Source organism: Nicotiana tabacum, chromosome 8 (assembly GCF_000715075.1).
Source record: "Nicotiana tabacum cultivar K326 chromosome 8, ASM71507v2, whole genome shotgun sequence".
NCBI classification, from domain to species: Eukaryota; Viridiplantae; Streptophyta; class Magnoliopsida; order Solanales; family Solanaceae; genus Nicotiana; species Nicotiana tabacum.
The window spans coordinates 41,752,283-41,773,495 of record NC_134087.1 but is presented as its reverse complement, the minus strand read 5'-3'; the positions used below and the strand labels follow the sequence as shown (position 1 = coordinate 41,773,495).

At 36.3% G+C, this 21,213-nt stretch overlaps 2 protein-coding genes across 2 annotated transcripts; one reads left to right on the top strand and one right to left on the bottom strand.

The window, feature by feature from the left end:
* The first annotated feature begins 430 nt into the window (after window positions 1-430).
* LOC107790438 (premnaspirodiene oxygenase-like) lies at window positions 431-2,879 on the top strand. Its single transcript, XM_016612368.2, has 2 exons — window positions 431-1,407; window positions 2,067-2,879. The coding sequence occupies exons 1-2, from the start codon at window positions 490-492 to the stop codon at window positions 2,685-2,687; spliced, it is 1,539 nt and encodes a 512-aa protein (XP_016467854.1). The 5' UTR covers window positions 431-489; the 3' UTR covers window positions 2,688-2,879.
* A 1,842-nt stretch (window positions 2,880-4,721) lies between these two features.
* Window positions 4,722-15,804, bottom strand: LOC107790425 (mitogen-activated protein kinase kinase kinase 20-like). The gene is made up of 3 exons (XM_016612357.2): window positions 15,792-15,804; window positions 10,524-11,007; window positions 4,722-5,505 (listed from the first exon to the last, which is right to left on the bottom strand). Exons 1-3 carry the CDS (start codon window positions 15,802-15,804, stop codon window positions 4,887-4,889), a joined length of 1,116 nt encoding a protein of 371 aa, XP_016467843.1. The 3' UTR covers window positions 4,722-4,886.
* Window positions 15,805-21,213: the final 5,409 nt, after the last annotated feature.

Sequence of the window (21,213 nt, the reverse complement as noted above, 5' to 3'; positions counted from 1 at the left end):
TCCGACACGAAATATTTAATTTATTGTAAAAATTACAACAATAATAGATATAAACTGATAATTTTAAATATATAAATATAATGATTAAACTCATAGAACTTATGTATCCATTTTTGGATATAACAACTGATTCCCTCAGCTAACGTGAGAGGTTTAATACTTCTTGTACGCTTAAGACTGAAAATTTGGAGCGTGAGTAACATAACATAACATGAAGGTATAACATTGGGTAAACGAAAAATAAGAATTAGTTTGATACCATTCAGTCTTCCAACAAACGACACTCAAGACAACGTCAGACGACACCCTAACCACGACGTACTATTAAAATTAATGAAGGCGATAGCCTATTTCAGTCATATGGGCTCTTTATTTTTATTTTTTTATTTGTGATGTGGGGTTTGTGACATTATAAAAGGCAGCTATAAATTACTTAGAACAACATCCACCAAGATCAGCTTCCTTTCCTTCCTGCTGGCTGCTGAACAAATGGAGATTTACTCCTCCTCTGTCAACTTAGTTTCATTTCTCCTCTTCTTCTCCTCCCTTTTTATTATAGTGCTAGTTAGAAAATGGAGAAATTCAGAAACCAGTAGCCAAAAACAAAGGTTGCCTCCAGGTCCATGGCGACTTCCACTTATTGGAAGTTTACATCACTTAATCGGAGCACATCCACATCGCATTTTTAGAGATTTAGCTCGAAAATATGGTCCTGTTATGTACTTAGAACTAGGGGAAGTTCCTACAGTGATCATATCATCACCTTCTGCGGCAAAAGAAACTTTAAAAACTCACGATCTTGCCTTTTCTAATAGGCCACAGTTTACATCCACATATATTGTTATGTACAATAATAAAGACATTGCGTTTGCAGAATACGGTGATTACTGGAAACAAATGCGAAAAATTTGTATTATGGAACTTCTAAGTGCAAGGATGGTCAAATCATTTAGCTCGATTCGAAAAGATGAGCTTTCGAGTCTCCTTTCATCAGTTCAATCCGTTAAGGGTACTTCTGAAGTCAATATGACAGAAAAAATTGTTAGGTTTGCGAGTTCTGTGACATGTCGATTAGTTTTTGGAAAATTAGGCAAAGATCGAGAGCTGTTGATTGAATTGATGAAAAAAACGCTGTTATTAGCAGGAGGAGATGTGGGTGATTTGTTCCCTTCGTGGAAGTTACTTTACAAAATGAGTGGAGCAAAATCAAGATTGGTAAAAATGCATCAAGAGGTTGATTCAGTTCTAGATAACATAGTTAATGAGCATATTAGGAGTCGAGCAGACGGGAACAAGGGAAATGGTGAGTATGGAGGTGAAGATTTGGTTGATGTTTTCCTAAGAATTCAGGAGAATGACCAACTTCAATTTCCAATCACCAATGACCACATAAAAGCTGTGATTTTGGTAAGTAATTTGCCACCATCAACGTCCCCTGCATTTCTAGTAAAAAGGTATACTAACTAAATAATTTGTATATCACAGGTTAAACAATACTTTTTTTATACTGACCGTGTATATAACTTAAATCCCCAGTTTTGTACTCTAAGCAAGCACAGATCGTCTAGTTTCACGAACCAAATGAGGACTAAAGATTTATGTTGTCTTGTCCATAATCACCTTACGAATAGTTCTTCCCTATAACTAGTGGCATCGACCTCTTTTAGTATTGAATGATCCTAACAACACAAATATGGTTTGGAGAAAGATTACTAGTCCGAGGGTAAAATTTAAACTTGTGTTTGATCCATTCCAATTTTCAGGTAGTAATTAGATCTTCCTCATGCTAATTATGTGTAAAGATGGAATCAGATAGTTGTTTTTGTCACTAACTTCTTCTTCTCTGTATATTATAAAGGGTCAAATCTATGTCAATCCCATCTTGATGATTAGGTTAGTGGTTCTAATTTGACAAAATAAAAATGATAGAAGTTAGGGAGGACTCTTAAAAAGAGTACAAAATGCATATATAATCATCATTCAAATGTATATAGCTAAACAGAGATGTAAGGTGCAACTCTTCTCATTGCATTATTCTGATGTTGTTATTTATTATGTTGATGTAGGACATGTTTACTGCTGGAACTGAAACTTCATCTACAGCTATTATTTGGGCAATGTCAGAACTGATGAAGAACCCAAATGTCATGGCCAAGGCACAAAGTGAAGTGAGACAAGCCTTCAAAGGGAAATCGAGTTTTGATGAAGAAGATCTTGATAATTTGCCGTACCTAATGTTAGTGGTTAAAGAAACATTAAGGCTACACGCTCCAAGTATATTGCATAGGGAATGTAGGGAACAAACATGTATTGATGGATATACAATACCTTCTAAGGCCACAGTACTAGTTAATACATGGGCAATTGGAAGAGATCCAGAAGTTTGGAACAACCCTGAGAGTTTTATACCAGAGAGATTTGAAAATTCTTTTATTGACTATTTGGGAAATCACTTTGAGTTTATTCCATTTGGTTCGGGAAAAAGAATTTGTCCAGGAATGCAGTTTGGTTTAGCTAATTTTAGATATCCTTTGGCTCGGCTCCTCTACCACTTCAACTGGGAGCTTCCATATGGAACTAGTCCGAAAGATTTGGATATGAGTGAGAAACCTGGAATGAGTGCAGCGAAAGAGAAAGATCTGTACGTAATTGCCAAAAACGATGAGTGTTTGGATGTCATGCTTTAGTTTGGTGTTTATTGGTGTCTCCCTTTTGTATTTGAAGTTTTCCCAGAAAATTAGCAAAGAATAAGCTTCAAACTGGTTTTACATTTTTGGTTCAAAATGTCAGATCAAAGAATCTGTTATGCTATTTGTGTAGTATGTAATAATTTGATCACATTTTGTTTCTCTTTTCTTTATGTCATAGTTTTTGGTCCACATTGATATCCCGGATTTACTTGACGCGGAATTATATCTAACCAAGTCACCTAAAAGTGAAAACTTTGGTTGACAATCCAATACCAAATTAGTGTAGTTCACTCAAGGTTGTTAAATTGATACTTTGATCAAAACGGTACAGCTAAAACTTCTTTTCATATATGTTGGCTGCAAATTTACCAATACTCAGAATTACCAGATTGACCCCTTGTTGTAAACTTAAAGGATCATATTCTTCTTATGTTTGGAGGAATCTTTTGCAACTTTTGATACATGCCAGCAATATGTAATGGTTATTATTAGTTAAACAATACTGCATATTTGGAAAATCTAAGGCTGTTTTAATACTTTGGAGATAAGCATCACTGCAGGATAATAGCAACAATAAATCAAGGGAAAACTGAAGTTGAAACTAAAAGCTAACGATCAATTGAATGAAAGAGCCAGTTCAATCTATTGAACACATGACAAGTCCAATGAACAATCTATTGATCGCGTTACACGCTAAGAAACTTCTGTGATGAATTAAAATTGGCATTTCAGAGCTCACTCATGCAGTTGCGAGGTAAGAAAGAACCTATGATATTCACTAGTTTAGCTTAGTATATTTGAAGCTAGAAGGCTACTGAACTTTCTCAGTATTGGAACCATGCTTTACTGTTCCAGTAGTAGTTATCTCAAGTCATGCCATAACCCTGGATTGAACAATAATGATGAACAACTCTGGAATGTAAAGGCAAAATATACAAATATAACCTCGGGGACCACTTAATTATTGATGATAAATCATCTGACTTATTACAATAAAGGAAGATATAAATTCTCTGCTAACCTGTGTCGCACTTATACCATTTTAATTTCTCTTCTGTTTAGGAAAAAAATGAAAAAGAAGTTAGCAGATCAAGGGCACAAGCGATGTGCTACTCTACAAGACTTTTGTGCTATTCAAAACAAGAGCTTCTCTATCGTACATTGTTTAGAGGACATTTAATTTACAGTTGATGTTTCAGGGTCAGTTAGCTGTGCAAAACTACAGAACTCATCAATGCATTTTGTGACACGAATCCAGTTTCAGGCCATTTATAGGACTGCTGAGAAGTTGCAGGAACAATATATTCCCAATAGACATTACCACCTTGTCAGCACTAATTTTCTTGTAACAACAGCAGTGTGACCAACAACAATAATCCCATAACCAAGAAAGAGGGCCCATAAACTTGAAATGTTGGTATTCATTATTGTCTGAAACATTTCCGCAAGTTTGTCCTTAAACTTATTGTTTTTCTAATTCTATGGTTTCCCCTGAAGTTTACTGATTCTACTTTATTACAAAAGTTGAATATACTAGGAAGCCAGTTGTTTCTAAATTGGTTGACAAATGATCGGGCACTAACATGGAAACTAGAAGTGCAACACATCAGTCATATTATACTAACAAACTCAACTGCGGAGTAGCGTTTGTGAATCTGCCACAGAATTTGCAGTTTGAAAATCGACCAGCACTTAATATAAATTAATGAAACAGAATAGAACTCTGCCAAATTTACTAAGGTATGTATTACATACTGATATCACTCATCAATGACCAAAAAAAAACTTACAACAAGTCACCTTTCTTTGTAAGGAGCATTGATCAACTATGAGCATATAAAAAACTTCATTTTATTCATCTAAAAAGGGTTGCACCTGAGATCATCTTGATCACAGGATGCCTATGTACCCCCAACAAATCCTAAAGAGGGATCAAGCCCACACGTAGTTCTTTACATATATAGTATTCGACTGTATTTTTTTAACTAAGAAGGGGCTGCACCTGATCATCTTGGTTGCAGGCTGCCTAGGTACCCCACTAACAAATCCTAAATAGGGATCAAGCCCACACGTAGTTCTTTTACATATTATTTTACAAATCAATTATCAATCTGAGTATCTACTTTCAGTATCGCCAGCAGCCTTCCGCAAGTTCCCTTGTCTAATTTCTTCAGATTCCCTTCTCTGATTATTGCATCAATGTCCTATGATCAGATCACGGTTATGTGGTTGTATCTTGAATGCTATCTTCTGCTGCGGTCTGCGTAAAATGATCTTTATCTTCATAGCTGTCTTTGTTGTTGGCTGGATATTGTCTTCTACTTTGGATGACGGATGGTTCAATAGCATGTCACCTGTACAACGTGAACTGGGATTCTTGAATGCTATCTTCTGCTGCGGTTTGTGTAAAATGATCTTTAGCTTCTTAGTTGTCTTTGTTGCAGGCTGGACATTACTGTCTGCTACTTTGTATGAATTCAGAAACGGATGGTTCAATAGCATCTCCGCTGTCCAATGTGAAGCAGGATTCTTGACTAGACACCTCTTCAAAAAATCTTGTGCTTCATTCGATAACTTTGCGTTCTGAAACATTGGTTCCTCAAACCCGATTCTGTATAAAACATTCGAATCTTGACTATCTTCATATGATTCCCACAACGGTGTCCCCGTCATTAACTCGTAGACAGTGCAATCGAGAGCCCATATATCAACTTCTGGTCCGTACTTTTCGTCAACCACGGATTCTGGTGCCAAATACCTTTCAGTTCCCCTCAGTCCATGCTTTTCTACCCTAGTCTGTTTCAAAGTCATAGATGTTGAATATGTCTTCATCCCATCTTCATCCCACATCGGTGGGGGACTTGTATTTGGGGGAGAATTTCTCCCTATAAAACGAGGCCTAATGTTTAGGATTTAAACACTCCTCTCATTTGCCTTCTTATCTTCTTAAGGCATTTGTATCTTCTCTCTTTAGTATTATTTCACTTGTATTTTTGGAGTGGAATAAAATATTAGTTGTGTCCAAGGAAGTAGGCAAAAATAGCCGAACCTCGTAAATTCTGATGTTCCTTTTATTGTTGCTTTATTGTCTTATTTATTATTTGGTAGCTGTCATAATTTTTGGGTATAGTAGTTGTGACTCATTCACACTATATACATTTGGCTTCCGCAACAATTGGTATCAGAGCCAAGGTACTGTCTAAGTATGCTCTGTGGTTTCAGCATAGTCTGATCTTCCACATCAAAAAAGATTTATCTTGGTAATTGAGTCAAGGTTCTGTCTGAGTATGCTCTGTGGTTGCAGCTAAGTCTGATCTTCCACACCAGAAAGGAAATAATCTTGATTTGTGTCGTCAGCTATTAAATAATATTTGTGTCAAAGATGGGAGACAATAAACAAAAAGAATCTACATCAAGTGTCAACAATACGTCATCATTGACATCTTCGCTTATGACAAGAATTGTGTCAAATGCAAAATTTACGGTAGAAATTTTTGACGGGTCAGGACATTTTGGGATGTGGCAAGGCGAGGTTCTAGATGTCCTTTTTCAATAAGGGCTAGATCTTGCCATTGAAGAAAAAGGACCAGATGTTATTGGAGAAGAAGATTGGATAATTATCAACCGTGTTGCTTGCGGTACCATTCGATCTTACCTTGCTATAGAGCAGAAATATCCATACACAAAGGAAACTTCTGCAAGTAAATTATGGAAAGCACTGGAGGATAAATTTTTGAAGAAAAATAGTCAAAATAAATTGTACATGAAGAAGAGATTATTTTGCTTCACCTATGTTCCTGGTACCACGATGAATGAACATATCACCAGTTTCAATAAGTTGGTCACAGATTTGCAAAATATGAATGCAACTTTTGATGATGGTGACTTAGCCTTGATGTTGTTGGGGTCACTTCCTGATGAGTACGAGCACCTTGAAACCACTCTAATCCATGGGAATGACGAAATTTCTCTCAGAGAAATTTGTTCGGCTTTGTACAGCTATGCACAAAGAAAGGGAGAAAAACAGAAGGGCGGAGAAGAAGAAGCACTGATTGTGAGGGGTCGTCCTCAAAATCAAACGAGGACAAAGAAAGGAAGATCCAAGTCAAGATCTAGACCCACACAGATGAATGTGCCTTTTGTTGAGAAAAGGGGCACTGGAAGAAAGACTGTCCGAAGTTGAAGAATAAGGCCAAACATAACAATGGAAAGGCCATTATGGATTCAAATGTAGCTGATGGTGATGATTCAGACTTCTCATTAGTTACAACAGATCCATCAACATCATCAGACATATGGTTGATGGACTCGGCTTGTACCTATCATAGGTGTCCCAACAAGGACTGGTTCGTGGATTTTCAAGAAGGAGAATATGGAGTCGTCCACACAGCGGATAACAGCCCTCTTACCTCATACGACATTAGTTCAATATGATTAAGGAACCATGATGGAATGATCAGAACATTAACAGATGTTCGATATGTACCGGATTTAAAGAAAAATCTCATCTCTGTGGGAGCCCTAGAATCAAAAGGGTTCAAAATCATTGCAGAAAATGGAGTGATGAGAGTATGCTCTGGTGCACTAGTGGTAATGAAGGCCAATCGGAAGAACAATAACATGTACCGTTATCGCGGTAGTACAGTTATTGGGACAACGACAGTAACATCCAGTGACGAAAAAGAGGCAGAAGCAACCAGGCTATGACACATGCGCTTGGGACATGCTGGAGGAAAATCCTTGAAAACTCTATCAGATCAAAGATTGTTAAAAGGAGTAAAGGCTTGCAACTTGGAATTTTGCGAGTATTGTGTCAAAGGGAAACAGACAAGGGTTAAATTTGGTACAGCAATCCATAATACTAAAGGCATTTTGGATTATGTACACTCTAATATTTGGGGTCCTTCCAAAACACCTTCATTGGGTGGGAAGCACTATTTTGTAACCTTTGTTGATGATTTTTCCCGAAGAGTGTGGATGTATACAATGAAGAGCAAGGATGAAGTGTTGGGAATTTTTCTCAAATGGAAGACGATGGTGGAGAATCAAACAGGCAGGAGGATCAAGTATATTTGCACAGACAATGAAGGTGAATACAAAAATGATCATTTCAATAAGGTCTGTGAAAATGTTGGCATCATCCGACACTTCACTGTCAGGCATACAACACAACAGAATGGAGTGGTAGAACGAATGAACCGGACCTTGCTGGAGAAGGTACGGTGTATGTTGTCCAATGCTGGCTTGGACAAATAATTTTGGGCTGAGGCAATTATATATGCATGCCACCTCATTAATCGCTTACCATCTGCTGCTATTGATGACAAGACACCATTTAAAAAATGGTATGGAAAGCCTGCTGTAGATTATGACTCTTTGCACGTATTTGACTCAACTGCATATTTTCATGTGACAGAGTCAAAATTGGATCCAAGGGCAAAGAAGGCTATTTTTATGGGGATTACTTCTAGAGTCAAAAGATATCGCTTATGGTGTCTTATGACAAAGAAAGTAATATTCAGTAGGGATGTTACCTTTGATGAATCTGCTATGGTAAATAAGGTAACAAATGAAAGATACCAAACAAGATGATGGTGCTTCTAAGTAGGTGGAGTTTGAGGGAAAATTTATTTTTCCTACACAAGAAGCAGAGGAGGAAAACAAATGAAGATTATCCTCTGGAAGAAGAGCCAGTTGAGAGGGAGGTTCCAACTCAAGAACCTCAACAACAACTTGAATCAATAGCAACCAGTAGGCCAAAAAGGACAATAATGAAACCTGTTCGTCTCATAGAGAAAGTTGCTTGTGCAACCTCAATTGTAGCTGATGATGTTCCTACCACTTATAAAGGCGCAGTCCAAAGTTCAGAAGAAGATAAGTGGAGGATTGCCATGAATGATGAAATACAGTCCCTTCATTAGAATCATACATAGAGATTGGCCAATCTCCCGAAGGGAAAGAAAGCAATTGGGTGCAAATGAGTATTTACAAAGAAAGAAGGATTTCCTAACCACGAAGATGTTCGCTACAAAGCAAGATTGGTGGCCAAAGGATATGCTCAAAAGGAGGGAATTGATTATAATGAAGTGTTTTCTCCAGTTATAAAACATTCCTCCATTAGAATTATGTTGGCTTTGGTAGCACAGTTGGATTTGGAACTAGTTCAGATGGATGTAAAAATTGCGTTTTTACATGGAAACTTAGAGGAGGAAATCTACATGACTCATCCAGAAGGATTCAAAGTTACTGGAAAAGAAAATATGGTGTGCAAACTTGAAAAATCGTTGTACGGATTGAAACAATCTTCTAGACAATGGTACAAGCGATTTGACAAGTTTATGTTGCGGCAAGGGTACAAGAGAAGCAAATAGATCATTGTGTGTATTTGCGCAAGCTTGAAGATGGTTCATTTGTATATCTTCTCCTATATGTTGATGATATGTTGATAGCTTCCAAGAATTCGGAAGAAATTGATAAGTTGAAGATTCAACTGAAGAAAGAGTTCGAGATGAAGGATCTGTGTGAGGCAAAGAAAATTCTTGGCATGGAGATAATAAGAGATAGACGTTCAAAGAATCTCTGTTTATCTCAAAAATAATATTTGAAAAGAGTACTACAACGTTTTGTCATAGATGAAAATACTAAGCCAGTTAGTACTTCACTTGCTCCCCATTTTAAGCTATGTACTATTATGTCGCCAAAAGATGAAGCTGAACGAGAGTATATGTCAAAGGTACCATATGCAAATGTTGTTGGTAACTTGATGTATGCAATGGTCTGTACGAGACCTGACATTTCACAAGATGTTGGAGTTATTAGCATATATATGCATAATCTAAGAAAGGAGCATTGACAAGCTGTGAAGTGGATTCTACGATATATTCATAATACTGTAGATGTTGGGTTAGTCTTTAAGCAGGAAGGAAATCAGTCTGTAGTTGGATATTGTGACTCAGATTTTGCGGGTGAACTGGACAAACGAAAATCAACTACTGGTTATGTGTTTACTTTTGCAAAGGCACCGGTTAGTTGGAAGTCTACTTTGCAGTCAACAGTTGCTTTGTCTACAACAGAGGCAGAGTACATGGCTATTACAGAGGCTGTGAAGGAGGCAATTTGGCTTCAAAGGTTGCTAAAAGAGCTTGGTATTGGACACAAAAGTATTACAATTTTTTTGTGATAGTCAAAGTGCTATTCAATTAGCGAAAAACCAAGTTTATCATGCAAGGACGAAGCACATTGATGTTCGGTATCATTTCGTACGAGAAATTATAGAAGAAGGTGGAGTCACGGTGAAGAAAATTCATGCTACAGAGAATCCTGCTGATATGGTGACAAAAGTGGTGACTGCGGTCAGGTTTCAACATTGTTTGGATCTGATCAACATTGTTGAACACTGAAGATTGAAGATGAAGACACAACCAAAATTTGTTACTGAGAGAAAATTGAAGATGTGGAATTTTGCCAAGGTGGAGATTTGTTGAATATGTCTTCATCCCACATCGGTGGGGGACTTGTATTTGGGGGAGAATTTCTCCCTATAAAAGGAGGCCTAATATTTAGAATTTAAACACACCTCTCATTTGCCTTCTTATCTTCTTAAGACATTTGTATCTTCTCTCTTTAGTATTATTTCACTTGTATTTTTGGAGTGGAATAAAATATTGGTTGTGTCCGAGGAAGTAGGCAAAATTGGCCGTACCTCGTAAATTCTGGTGTTCCTTTTATTGTTGCTTTGTTGTCTTATTTATTATTTGGTGGCTGTCATAATTTTTGGATATAGTAGTTGTGACTCATTCACACTATATACATTTGGCTTCCGCAATAATAGAGAGCCCGAAATCTGCGATCTTGGCTATTTCATTAGTGCCCACAAGAAGAATGTTATCGGGCTTGATGTCGCAATGAATAACTCCTCTGCTGTGTATGTGAACGAGCCCTAAAACAACATTCCTCGTGTGTTTTCTAACTTCAAACTCTAACAGTCCTTTTCCTGAGTTGTAGTTGTGAAGATGATCGGCTAAGCTTCCTCCGGAGGCATATTCGAGAAGTAAGTTGTATACGGCGACGCCATCTTGTAGTTCAATATTAGGTCTGAAACAGTGAATTACGTAAGGCGAGTCTGCAAACATGCTGAGGAATGCCTCTTCATCTTGCGATGATTGAGAGCGATGGAGTAAGCAAGATTTTATGGCGATGAGAGGTGGAAGACGCTCTAACGTGGGAGGTTGATTATCGGACGTAGAAGCTAAAGAAACAACCCCAAATCCACCTTCACCCAGTATTCTCACTCTCTTCCACAAGAGGGAAGCCATTTCTGAAAGTAATTTGTGAAATATCACTATGTAGTTTGTGAACGTCTGCTGCTGCTGCTTATATGTACTCTAATGTTATAAGGTGAAGTTGACGAGTATTAGGAAATCCCAATCCATTATTAATTAGGTTTCTCACTTTCCTTTTCCTATTTTTACGTGTTACGGCCCTAATCTTTTTTTCCCCCTAACAGCAGGTTTGGATGGTTGTTATGCATTGTTTTATAATGTATCGTATCGTACTATATCGTATTGTACTGTATCGTTTGATAAAAATAATGTTTGGATAGATTGTATCGTTTGCCATCGTTTCATAATATCAAGCACCAACAATATGAAGAATAAACTTGTAATATTATAACGAAAAATTATGATACAAGGTAAAATTACTATATAAAAAAATAGGGTAAATGATAAAATAAAATTATTTAATAACAATAAGAGGCGAGATTGAGAGAAAAAGACAAGGTAACGACGCAACCATACCAAATCGGTCGTTACATAAAGTGACACATTTCGTCGTTATGTAACGACCGATTTAACGATACGATACAATAAAATTTAAGTAACAATCAAATCAAATACCGTATTTAGAGTAGCAATACGATACAATACAATGGGTAACAACCATCCAAACAAGCTGTAAAAAATAACATACGTATTAAATTCCAATACATTTCTTTTAATTTTTAATGTAAACATATATAATGTCATTTATAAATCATCAAGAAGAAAAGTCACGTTGACACATAATTAAAAGTCATATGTTAATACATTACTATAATAAGACCTACTTTTATGTCATTTTGAATGTTTAAATTTATTCAAAAATTTAGGCCAAATACATAGACAGCCCATTAAACTTGGCCTAAATTTTCATTTTCTCAATCTTGTTCCATTTTTGCCCCCCAACCCCATTTCTTGTATTCCACTTTAACACAAAAGCTGACTCCAGTAAAAAAAAAAGCAGCGCGTGTATTCACACAAATCTGATGTGTAATTATATCCGATCAAATATTGCCATTTCATCCATGTCAAACCAAATCCCTAAACTCTATATCCGAACCCGACCCACCAAATCCAGTAAAAAATACGCTTCCTCCTTCACTGTCCCGTAAAAATACACCCCTTACTGTGACTCTACTCCGTAAAGATCCCTAATCCAACATGAGGTAACCTTCGATTTTTGATGGTTTCTTCATGATTTGAAGACGTGATTGCTAGCCTTAGAAGTAGCGAATGTTGTAGTTCTTGTACTGGTAAGTGTCGATTTTTCAATGCATTGCTTTTTTTGGCCCTATTTTTTTGGTCTAGGTATATTGGGAAATTGATACAAAAGCTAGGTTTTGTATTTTTGAAAACAATGTGTGTATAATACTATTGGTAATCGTCTCTTTCTTCTTTTTCATGTCAGATTAAAGTAAAAAAAATGGCAGAGGATAATATTATTGTCCGTTTCCACCATGGTGGAACTTTTATCAAAGTGCCTGACCCGAAATGCAAAAGGTATTCTCTTTTAAATACTCTATTTCTATTTGTATAATGTAATGTTTCTACATTTTATTGTTGAATTAAATTTTTATTTTGTTGTTTTGTAGGGTCTGGTTCCAACTATTAGTGAGCTATTACCTAATGCAGAGCACACAATGTGTGCTCGACATATTTGGTGGGCCAAAAACTAGAGAGGGGAAGAAAGAAGAATGCAATTTTGGAAATGTGCTAAGTCTTCATATGAAATAAAGTTCAAGAAAGAAATTGCAAACATGGCAAAACTTGGTAAGAAGGAGATATGTGAAGACTTACTTACATATAACAAAGAATGCTGGTGTAGGGCTTACTTTTCTACATGTTCTAAATGTGATGCTGTTGAGAATAATATGTGTGAAACCTTCAATTCTTGGATAGTAGGACCAAGACATAAGTCAATTATTACTATGTTAGAGGAAATTAGACACAAAATTATGAATAAGCATGTTGATATGAGGAGATTTGCTGAGACCTGGATAATAGACATTTCACCAATGGCAAGGTTAATATTAGAAGAAAACAAAGAGCTTTCTAGGAAGTGTAAAGTGTTGTGGAATGAAGATTCTGGATTTGAAATAGGCGATGGTGACAAAAGGTTTATTGTTGACTTAGTAAGAAGGACATGCACATGTAGAACTTGGCAGTTGAGAGGCATTCCATGTGCTCATGCTATTTGTGCCTTCTATGACTTAGACCAAGAACCAGAGAATGATGTCGAGGATTGGTATAGACAGAATGTGTTTGTAAAGGCTTACCAATATGTCATACAACCCATGCCTAATATGAAGATGTGGCCTGAAACAAACAACCCCTCTATTGAACCTCCTGAACCAAAACCAATGCCAGAAAAACCTAAAAGATGCAGGAGAAAGTCAAAGGATGAGCCAAAAAAGAAATATGGAAAGTTGTCACAGAATTGGGTGAAAATGACTTGCTCAAAGCGTCATCAATTGGGCCACAACAAAACTTCTTGTAAATCAGTGGTAATTGTTACTTTATGTTGTTTTATTTTTATAGATTTTGATGTATAATATACTATGTATTATTATTTTATAGCCTGGATCAACTTCCAATCAGTCAAATCAACCAACTCAACAATCTCAACCAATCCCACCAGCTCCAAGTACACCATTTCAAACTAGCAATCCACCTTCAATGTGTAATGACACATCCGCAGTGAAAAGAAGTAGCCAAAATCAGTCTACTGGTATAGGCAGGGGAAGGGGTAGAGGTCTGGGACTTAAAAAGCCAAGGCCAACAACAGGTTTTGGAGTATATACAGACATTAGGAGTGGAAGAACAATTATCAATGTAAGCTTGAACTTGTATTACTTTTCTATGGCTTTTATCAATTTAAGTAGTGACTGATTGATATCATTTTGCAGCCCGGTATACCTTCTGAGAGAGTGATAACACCTGGAACTTAAAAAGATTCATCTGCAACAAATATAGATCTTGGATTTAAGCCTCGTGGTCTCAAATGGAAGGGCAAAAATGCAGTAACAACTTCTCAACTACAGCAAATGCGAGCAACAAGGAATATAGGGTCTTCTCAACAAAGTGGAAGCAACATGTAGTGTCTTCCTTCTGATAAAAACTTGTTTGGCACCATGTGAGGTGTTATGTTTTTTGTAGTTTTGTTTCAAGAATGTGATTTAAAGACATTGTTATATTTTTGGCTTTGGGCAGCTTTGTTAAGTCTGCAAGTTGCAAAAACAGTTGGCTTGTGGCAGCTTTGTGAAGTGTTATGTTTTTTGTGTTAAGTCTGCAAGTTGCAAAAATAGTTGGCTTTTGGCTTTTGGTTTTAATAATATTCATGGACTTAGAGTTATACGTTTTACCAATATTCATGGCTTTTGGCTTTTGGTTTTGCCAATGTTATACGTTACTCCCCACAAAATATGATTTTCTTTTTATCTTTGATTGGTTTATATTGGATATTTATGTATCTACCGAATAGCTAATTACTTGGATATTTGGTTGGTGCAAAAACCTGTATTGCCGAAATTCTGGAAATTTACCAATCTATTGAGTTACTTGAATCAACAAACAAGAAATTTTGCAATTGACCAAATTGATTTATCACCAACTAATATGAACTTTTGAAACTTGAAAGGGCTGACCAATTATATCAATTTGACTCAAATTACATCAATAAAACCCGGGAAAACCTAGCTAATTCAATAACATGAACACAACAAGAAACACAACCAACTTCTTCCACCTAGCCAACTTTGCATCTCTTTCTTTTAATTTGTTTAACAAACCATAAATAACCTTGTTCACCTGAGCTGGAAACTCATCATCATGCCATCTAAAATAATTGCAGCCACGCTATAAAACACAAGAAAAAAGCAAATAAATCAATGTAAATAGAGACAAGAAAATGAGAACACTAAAAATGAAATTCGAAAATGGTTCACTTACTTTGTCAAATTTACACCCATAAAAGCGACGACCTGGATTTCTTGGTATTCATGATACTTTTAGTTCAACTTAAAATCCACAACAACAAATATCCATTCCATTGTGAGAAAATAATTTTCTTTGAGACATGAATTCACTTCAAACTTCAAGCTTAGTTGAAATAAACCCGCAACAAAAAATCAGATTAAATAAATGGGGCAAAATATGAAATCAGCAGATTGACCTTCAAACTTGGCTCTTTGAAACTTTGAAAGTGAAGATGGGGCAAAGTAAATGGGGAAGGAAAATAATGAAGATGAAATAATGGGGAAGGAAGATGGGGGATTAAATATGGAGCCAACATTTATGTTGTTACCGTTGGAGATGGAAATTTGGCTGGAAAAATATCCCTCACGCGCCTACAAGTTGAGGCAAATCACACACTGAATCTAGTCAGCTTTTGTGTTAAACTGAAACACAAGAAATGGAGTTGGAAGGCCAAAATAGAACAAGACTGAGTTACAGTGCCAAAATAAAAAATTGGGCCAAGTTTAATGGGCTGTCTATGTAATTGGCCAAAAATTTAAAGATTTTATGTCTGAAATCATTGTCAAAATAAAAAAACGCCAAATACATATACAACCCATTCAACTTGGCAATATGTTTTTATTTTGACACTCTATCTCTACCTTGTTCCGTTTTGGCCCTTCAACTCTATTTTATATGTTCCATTTTGGCCCTCCAACTCTATTCTTATATTCCACTTTAATACAAAAGCTGAAACCAGTGCAAAAAATATAGCGCATGTCTATACACAACTCTGAGGTGTAATAAATATCCAATTAAATGTTGTCACCTGATTTTTTCATCCATGTCAAAAGGGTCAATACTAAAATACCTGAATCTGACCGTATTTTTTCATCCACTATTGCCCCATATTCATTCTTTAATTAAGTTCCAAAGCTTTCACCTGTCGATTTCATACCAGGCCCGTTTAGATGAAATAAACCCACAAAAAATATGGTCTCGTTCAAGTATTTTAGTATTGACCCGTTTGACATGGATGAAAAAATCAGGTGGTAATATTTAATTGGATATTTATTACACCTCAAATTTGTGTATACATACGTGCTATATTTTTTACAGTGGTTTCAGCTTTTGTGTTAAAGTGGAACATAAGAAATAGAGTTGGAGGGCCAAAATGGAACATATAAAATAGAGTTGGAGGGCCAAAATGAAACAAGGTAGAGATAGAGTGCCAAAATAAAATATGGTGCCAAGTTGGATGGGCTGTATATGTATTTGGCCTTAAAAAAATTTGACTAGCGAAATTCGAATTGCTTTACGTAAATTGGGAAGGAAGTACGGTAACTGTAAGCTTCCATTCTATATGTTTTGAATCGTCAATCCTAATACGGTTAAGGGTCTGATTTGTCCTTTTACTATCATAATTAAGCCTTATTTATTCCCTGTTTGAGTTTCTTATCAAAAAAATCCCCACCGTTATACATTAGTTGCACATTTATCACTCACCCGTTAAAAACACCTTCCCAGATTTTTAAGGAGCACATGACATCCTTTGACTGGACCAGACGACCCGCCCTATTCTTTTAATTAAAACCTGCCCGACCCATCGTTCTTAGACCTATCGGTTTAGTCCATTCCATTTTCCATCGAGCCTTTCTTCTCCCTCAGAAATAAAAGACCTAGGGTTTCTTATCAGTCGCTATTTTCAGCTCCATTGAAAGGCCTTATCTCGCATTTGCTTTCTTCTTCGCTTAACATACATTGGGTTGTGAGATTTTTTCACCATAGCAAGTTTCCTCATGTCAGAAAGTAGCTATTCATCAAAGAGGCGGTGCCATTGTGGGGAAATTGCCAATCACTTCACTTCAACGACTCCATTTAATCCCGGACGGAGATTCTTTAAGTGCCCCAATCACTGATGTATGTATTATTTTGTTTATTCCAGTTCCATTTGATTTTTTCGATAATTTAATTTTCCCCCTTGTATTATTGGTTCACAATTACAAGTTGTATGCTTTGTGTTTGGTAGATAGGCTCATGCGATTATTGGGAATGACAAGATGATGTGTTACCAGATCGAGCGCTCATTACAATTAATAATATGAATTACAAATTGGATGCCGCTAATGTTAAACTCAACAATATGAAGTCGACGTTGGATGCGATTATTCTTGAGAGGGACATATTAAAGGAAAGAGCGGATAACTTGAAGGCTTTAAAGAATTCGGAAGCGAACAAAGCCCGTAAATTAGAAGAGAAAGTCCTAAATATGAAGATCGTCATTATAATTTCATAGGCAATATTTATGGGATTTGTTGCTGCAATGCTAATGAAGTGAAGTTGATACATGAAGTGCAGCTTTTCAAGTTTTTGTATTGGTACTTAAAGTTGTAACAATGAAGTGTTTTAGGTCTGATTTTGGTACTTAAGTTAGGTAAATGTGTACTTGGTAAAATTGTTATCTGCTTATTGAAATTAGATAGCTTATTGAAATTAGATAGTCTATTTCATCCTTACACATGGGACTCAATATGGTAATTGCACCTTCTATGCCACGTAATCTCTATCACAAAAGTGCAGCAAGAATAAGTGCACCACATTTTTTCTTCTTCCCACAAGTAGTTGAGTGGAAGTTATAATGATACAGGGCTAAGTGCATCTTTTTTGTTGCTCTAACCATGAATATGGCTGTCCGAGATAAAACTAAAACCTTACTATAAGAGATATAGCTACTAATAGCACTCATATTCCTTCCATTTGCAAGTGAGTGCAAGCTTCTGAAGAGGCTTCCATACTTCCATAAAATCAAGTGCAATGATTAATGGCTAAGCTATCTTAAGACTGGAGTCAGCAATGAATTTTAACCTACCAAGCTTAAAAGGCAAAAACTACAAACAGAGGGAGGCGATAATGCAGACAGAATCATTTGTCCAAAGCCAAGGTTGATAATGCCTCTTAACAGAGTGCAAACTTAGAGAACTTATTATCCTCTTTTTTTTGTTGTTGTTGCCTTTATGGTTACATCTTGAGATAATTAAAACACAATAACAAAAGCACGGTTCACATGAAACCAAAGAAGAAGGCTCAAAGATGAAGCATACTTTAGTTTGTCACTCTTCCCAGAAGCAAGAAATGCTATTGATTATGTAAAGAAGCAAATCTGCCACACATCATTTGTTTCTCTTAACAGCAGGAGAAAACAAACAACAAATTTTCTATTAACAAGAAATGCTATTAACAACAGGAGCAAACAAACAACAAAACTAAAATCTGAAAATTTCTTAACAGCAGCAGTAAATAAATCTGCCCAGCAGCACTACACAAATAGCAAATTTCAATTTGATTGACTGTTGGATGCAAAATTATGACCCCCCAAAACATACAGACACTTGGTCATAATAAGACCTCCAATTTACCATCAAATTGAACAAAAAATAGCAGTTGATTATACTGTCACAATGTAGTAACTATAAGCGCAAAAGACATTTAGACCACACATCATTTGTTTCTCTTCCTTGGCACCAACTTCTCAATTCTTTGGCTACTTTGCATTTCCAATTGTCTTCCAGTAATAGCAGCTTTTCCCTTCCATGTGAGGCTTTCTGGTGAGTAAGGAAGATTTGATGGAATACTTAAACCATTATAATTACCTTTGAATGCAATTACCCTTGATCCTGAAGGTTGTGATGGTTGTTGTCTCTGTTGAAGCCTTGTTTTTTCTTCTGACATAACCATACGCCTTATAGCTGGTTCATCTTCTAGTTCTGGATGCTCAAAAGCAGCAACACAGCTTGAAGTCTCCCTATAGACACTTGGTGTAGGCATGAAAACAAACTCTAGGCCTTGACTTGCTTGATTACATTGGGGTGCAGTAAGGTTGATTTCTTCTTGTGGATGTTGCCCCACTTCTTCATCTTCATCAAGCATTCCTTGCCTTTTCTCCTTGTTGGGTGGCTATTAAACAAGTTAGATGTTAGATAAATCCAATAATGAGTGAATAAATTTACTAAATTAATTATTACCTTGTCACATCCCCTAGCATTATGCTTTGTCTCTCCACAATTGATGCACGTCATAACTCTTCCCTTCCTAGAAACTCCCCCATCCACCTTGCCTCTTGATTGCTTCATCTTTTTCCCTTGTTCTCTTGATTTTAGGACTCCCAGCCAACTTGACTAACTCGGGTGGTTTCATTGCTTGAGATTCTTCAACTTTCCAAATTTTTTCACCCCTGACTGGCTGCAATTTGTGTTTATAAGTAAGCATGTATGCTTCTTTGCTATACCACCAATTTATTTTCTTCAAAGGATCTGTCACACCTCCTTTTTAACTATACCCCCGGAAGGAGTATATAAAGGAGTTTTTCCAATTAAAGGACAATCGAAAAGGGATTTATTATTAAAAGATTCAGAGTCGCCACTTGGGAGATGTATGGTGTCCCAAGTCACCGGTTGAATCCCGAATCGAGAAAAAGCTTGACTCTGTTTAATAGTCCGCGAATCAGAAATTCGGGTAAGGAATTCTATTAACCCGGGAGAAGGTGTTAGGCATTCCTGAGTTCCGTGGTTCTAGCACGGTCGCTCAACTGTTACAATTGGCCTATTATCTGATTTTAGTACATGTTTTAACCTATGGTTCAATTTTAACTTTATAACCGCTTTTATTTAATTATTTTTTAGGAAAGATTCAACGTCATCTAAATTGCATCTTGAACCACGTCACATAAATGCACCCGCGGTCCACGACACATTTTATCTAACATTGTTGAGATTTGGATTTGGGTCACATAAATGCACACCCGAGTTTAGGAAATTAATTTAAATTACGTGCCTAAAGCAACTACGCCTTTCAAGTTTGCGAGGGCCATGAAAAATTCACTAATGGCGCACGTCGATTTCTGAAGAGTTAAAATTAATTAAATGAGGTCCTTGGGTTTTGGGATTTTATTTAGCATGACACACCTTAATTTATTTCAAAAGTGTTTCATTATTCGAAGTTGTTATGCTCGGGCTACATGAAATGCACCTCCGAATTGAGATTCACGTATTGTAATCATGCCACGGGAACCGTACCCATGGCCACGATAATTTATTATTGATCGCGCTTAAAGCAAGCTACGGTATTCATAAGTTGATATTTCCTAAAGCTTGGGATTAAGGCCGAGAGTTTATGGAATTTATTTGTGAAAAACAGGGCAGATCTTAACTAAAAGATGGCGAGGCATGTATACTACAATCATTCAACGATTCTGTCCATTCATAAGGGAAATGCGACAATTATTAGAAGGTATGGGATTGAAATCATTTGACTTAAAATGCAACATTGACAGACGAATCATCACATAAAAAAAAAGAATATATCTACTGCTAAAAGATAAATAACTGGCACAATTCAAACATCTGGACAAATGAGATCATATTAAAATAAATTTAAACCCATATTCTATTAACAAATTGATTCACTTCATACGCTACCCATTTAGCACATACGGGCTGATAAAGAGAAATCAAAGACAATGTAATTGAGAAAACGCGATGTTATTACTATTCGTGGGTAAAAATGATCTAAGAAACAAAAAGGGACTTTGTGTGAATCTATGACCATTTGGTGATATTTTACATCTACACATTTGAATATTCAGCAAGAACATCAATGTCAAAACAAGGGAGGATAGTTCATTAACATAAATAAAATAGACTTACAGAGTAATTAATGTGTTTACCTCTCAGCAGGAGGTACAGGAACAAGTAACCAACTAAAGCTAGAATGTGAGAAAGAAGTTCAAAGCATTTAGCGAAGCAACAACAACTTAGGATCTCAACAACGAAATTACTACATATGAAAATACCTATTATGAATGTCCTTGAAAGTCCCCTTAAACATATACACCAATTCAAACCCCATGAAATCCAAGTAACTAAGCCATAACTTGTTCTATGTTTCAAACCAAAGCTAATTCTAAAACAAAGAACTTAGCAGATGCACCCAACAATAAGATGATTGCAAACCTAGTCATACTCTATTCAACCATAAATATACATCGCCCAAGCTATCTCCGAACTAAATAATACACATTATGCATGAAATGGAAAGAGACAGAAGTGAGAATTCAATAGCAACCATCATCCAATTTGTTCACATTTCAGAATCAAGCTTCAAACTACCCTTAAGTGGTGTCCATGGAATTGATAAATACCTGGAAGTAAATATGAAACAAAAGGGTGAGGATTTCAGCAGTAACAGCAGCAAAA

Coding starts and splice junctions, on each gene's coding strand:
- LOC107790438 (XM_016612368.2), top strand. CDS start 490: ATGGAGATTTACTCCTCCTCTGTCAACTTAGTTTCATTTCTCCTCTTC. Junction 1,408..2,066: donor ACATAAAAGCTGTGATTTTG/GTAAGTAATTTG, acceptor ATGTTGATGTAG/GACATGTTTACTGCTGGAAC.
- LOC107790425 (XM_016612357.2), bottom strand. Junction 5,506..10,523: donor AAGATCGCAGATTTCGGGCT/CTCTATTATTGC, acceptor GACATATTCAAC/ATCTATGACTTTGAAACAGA.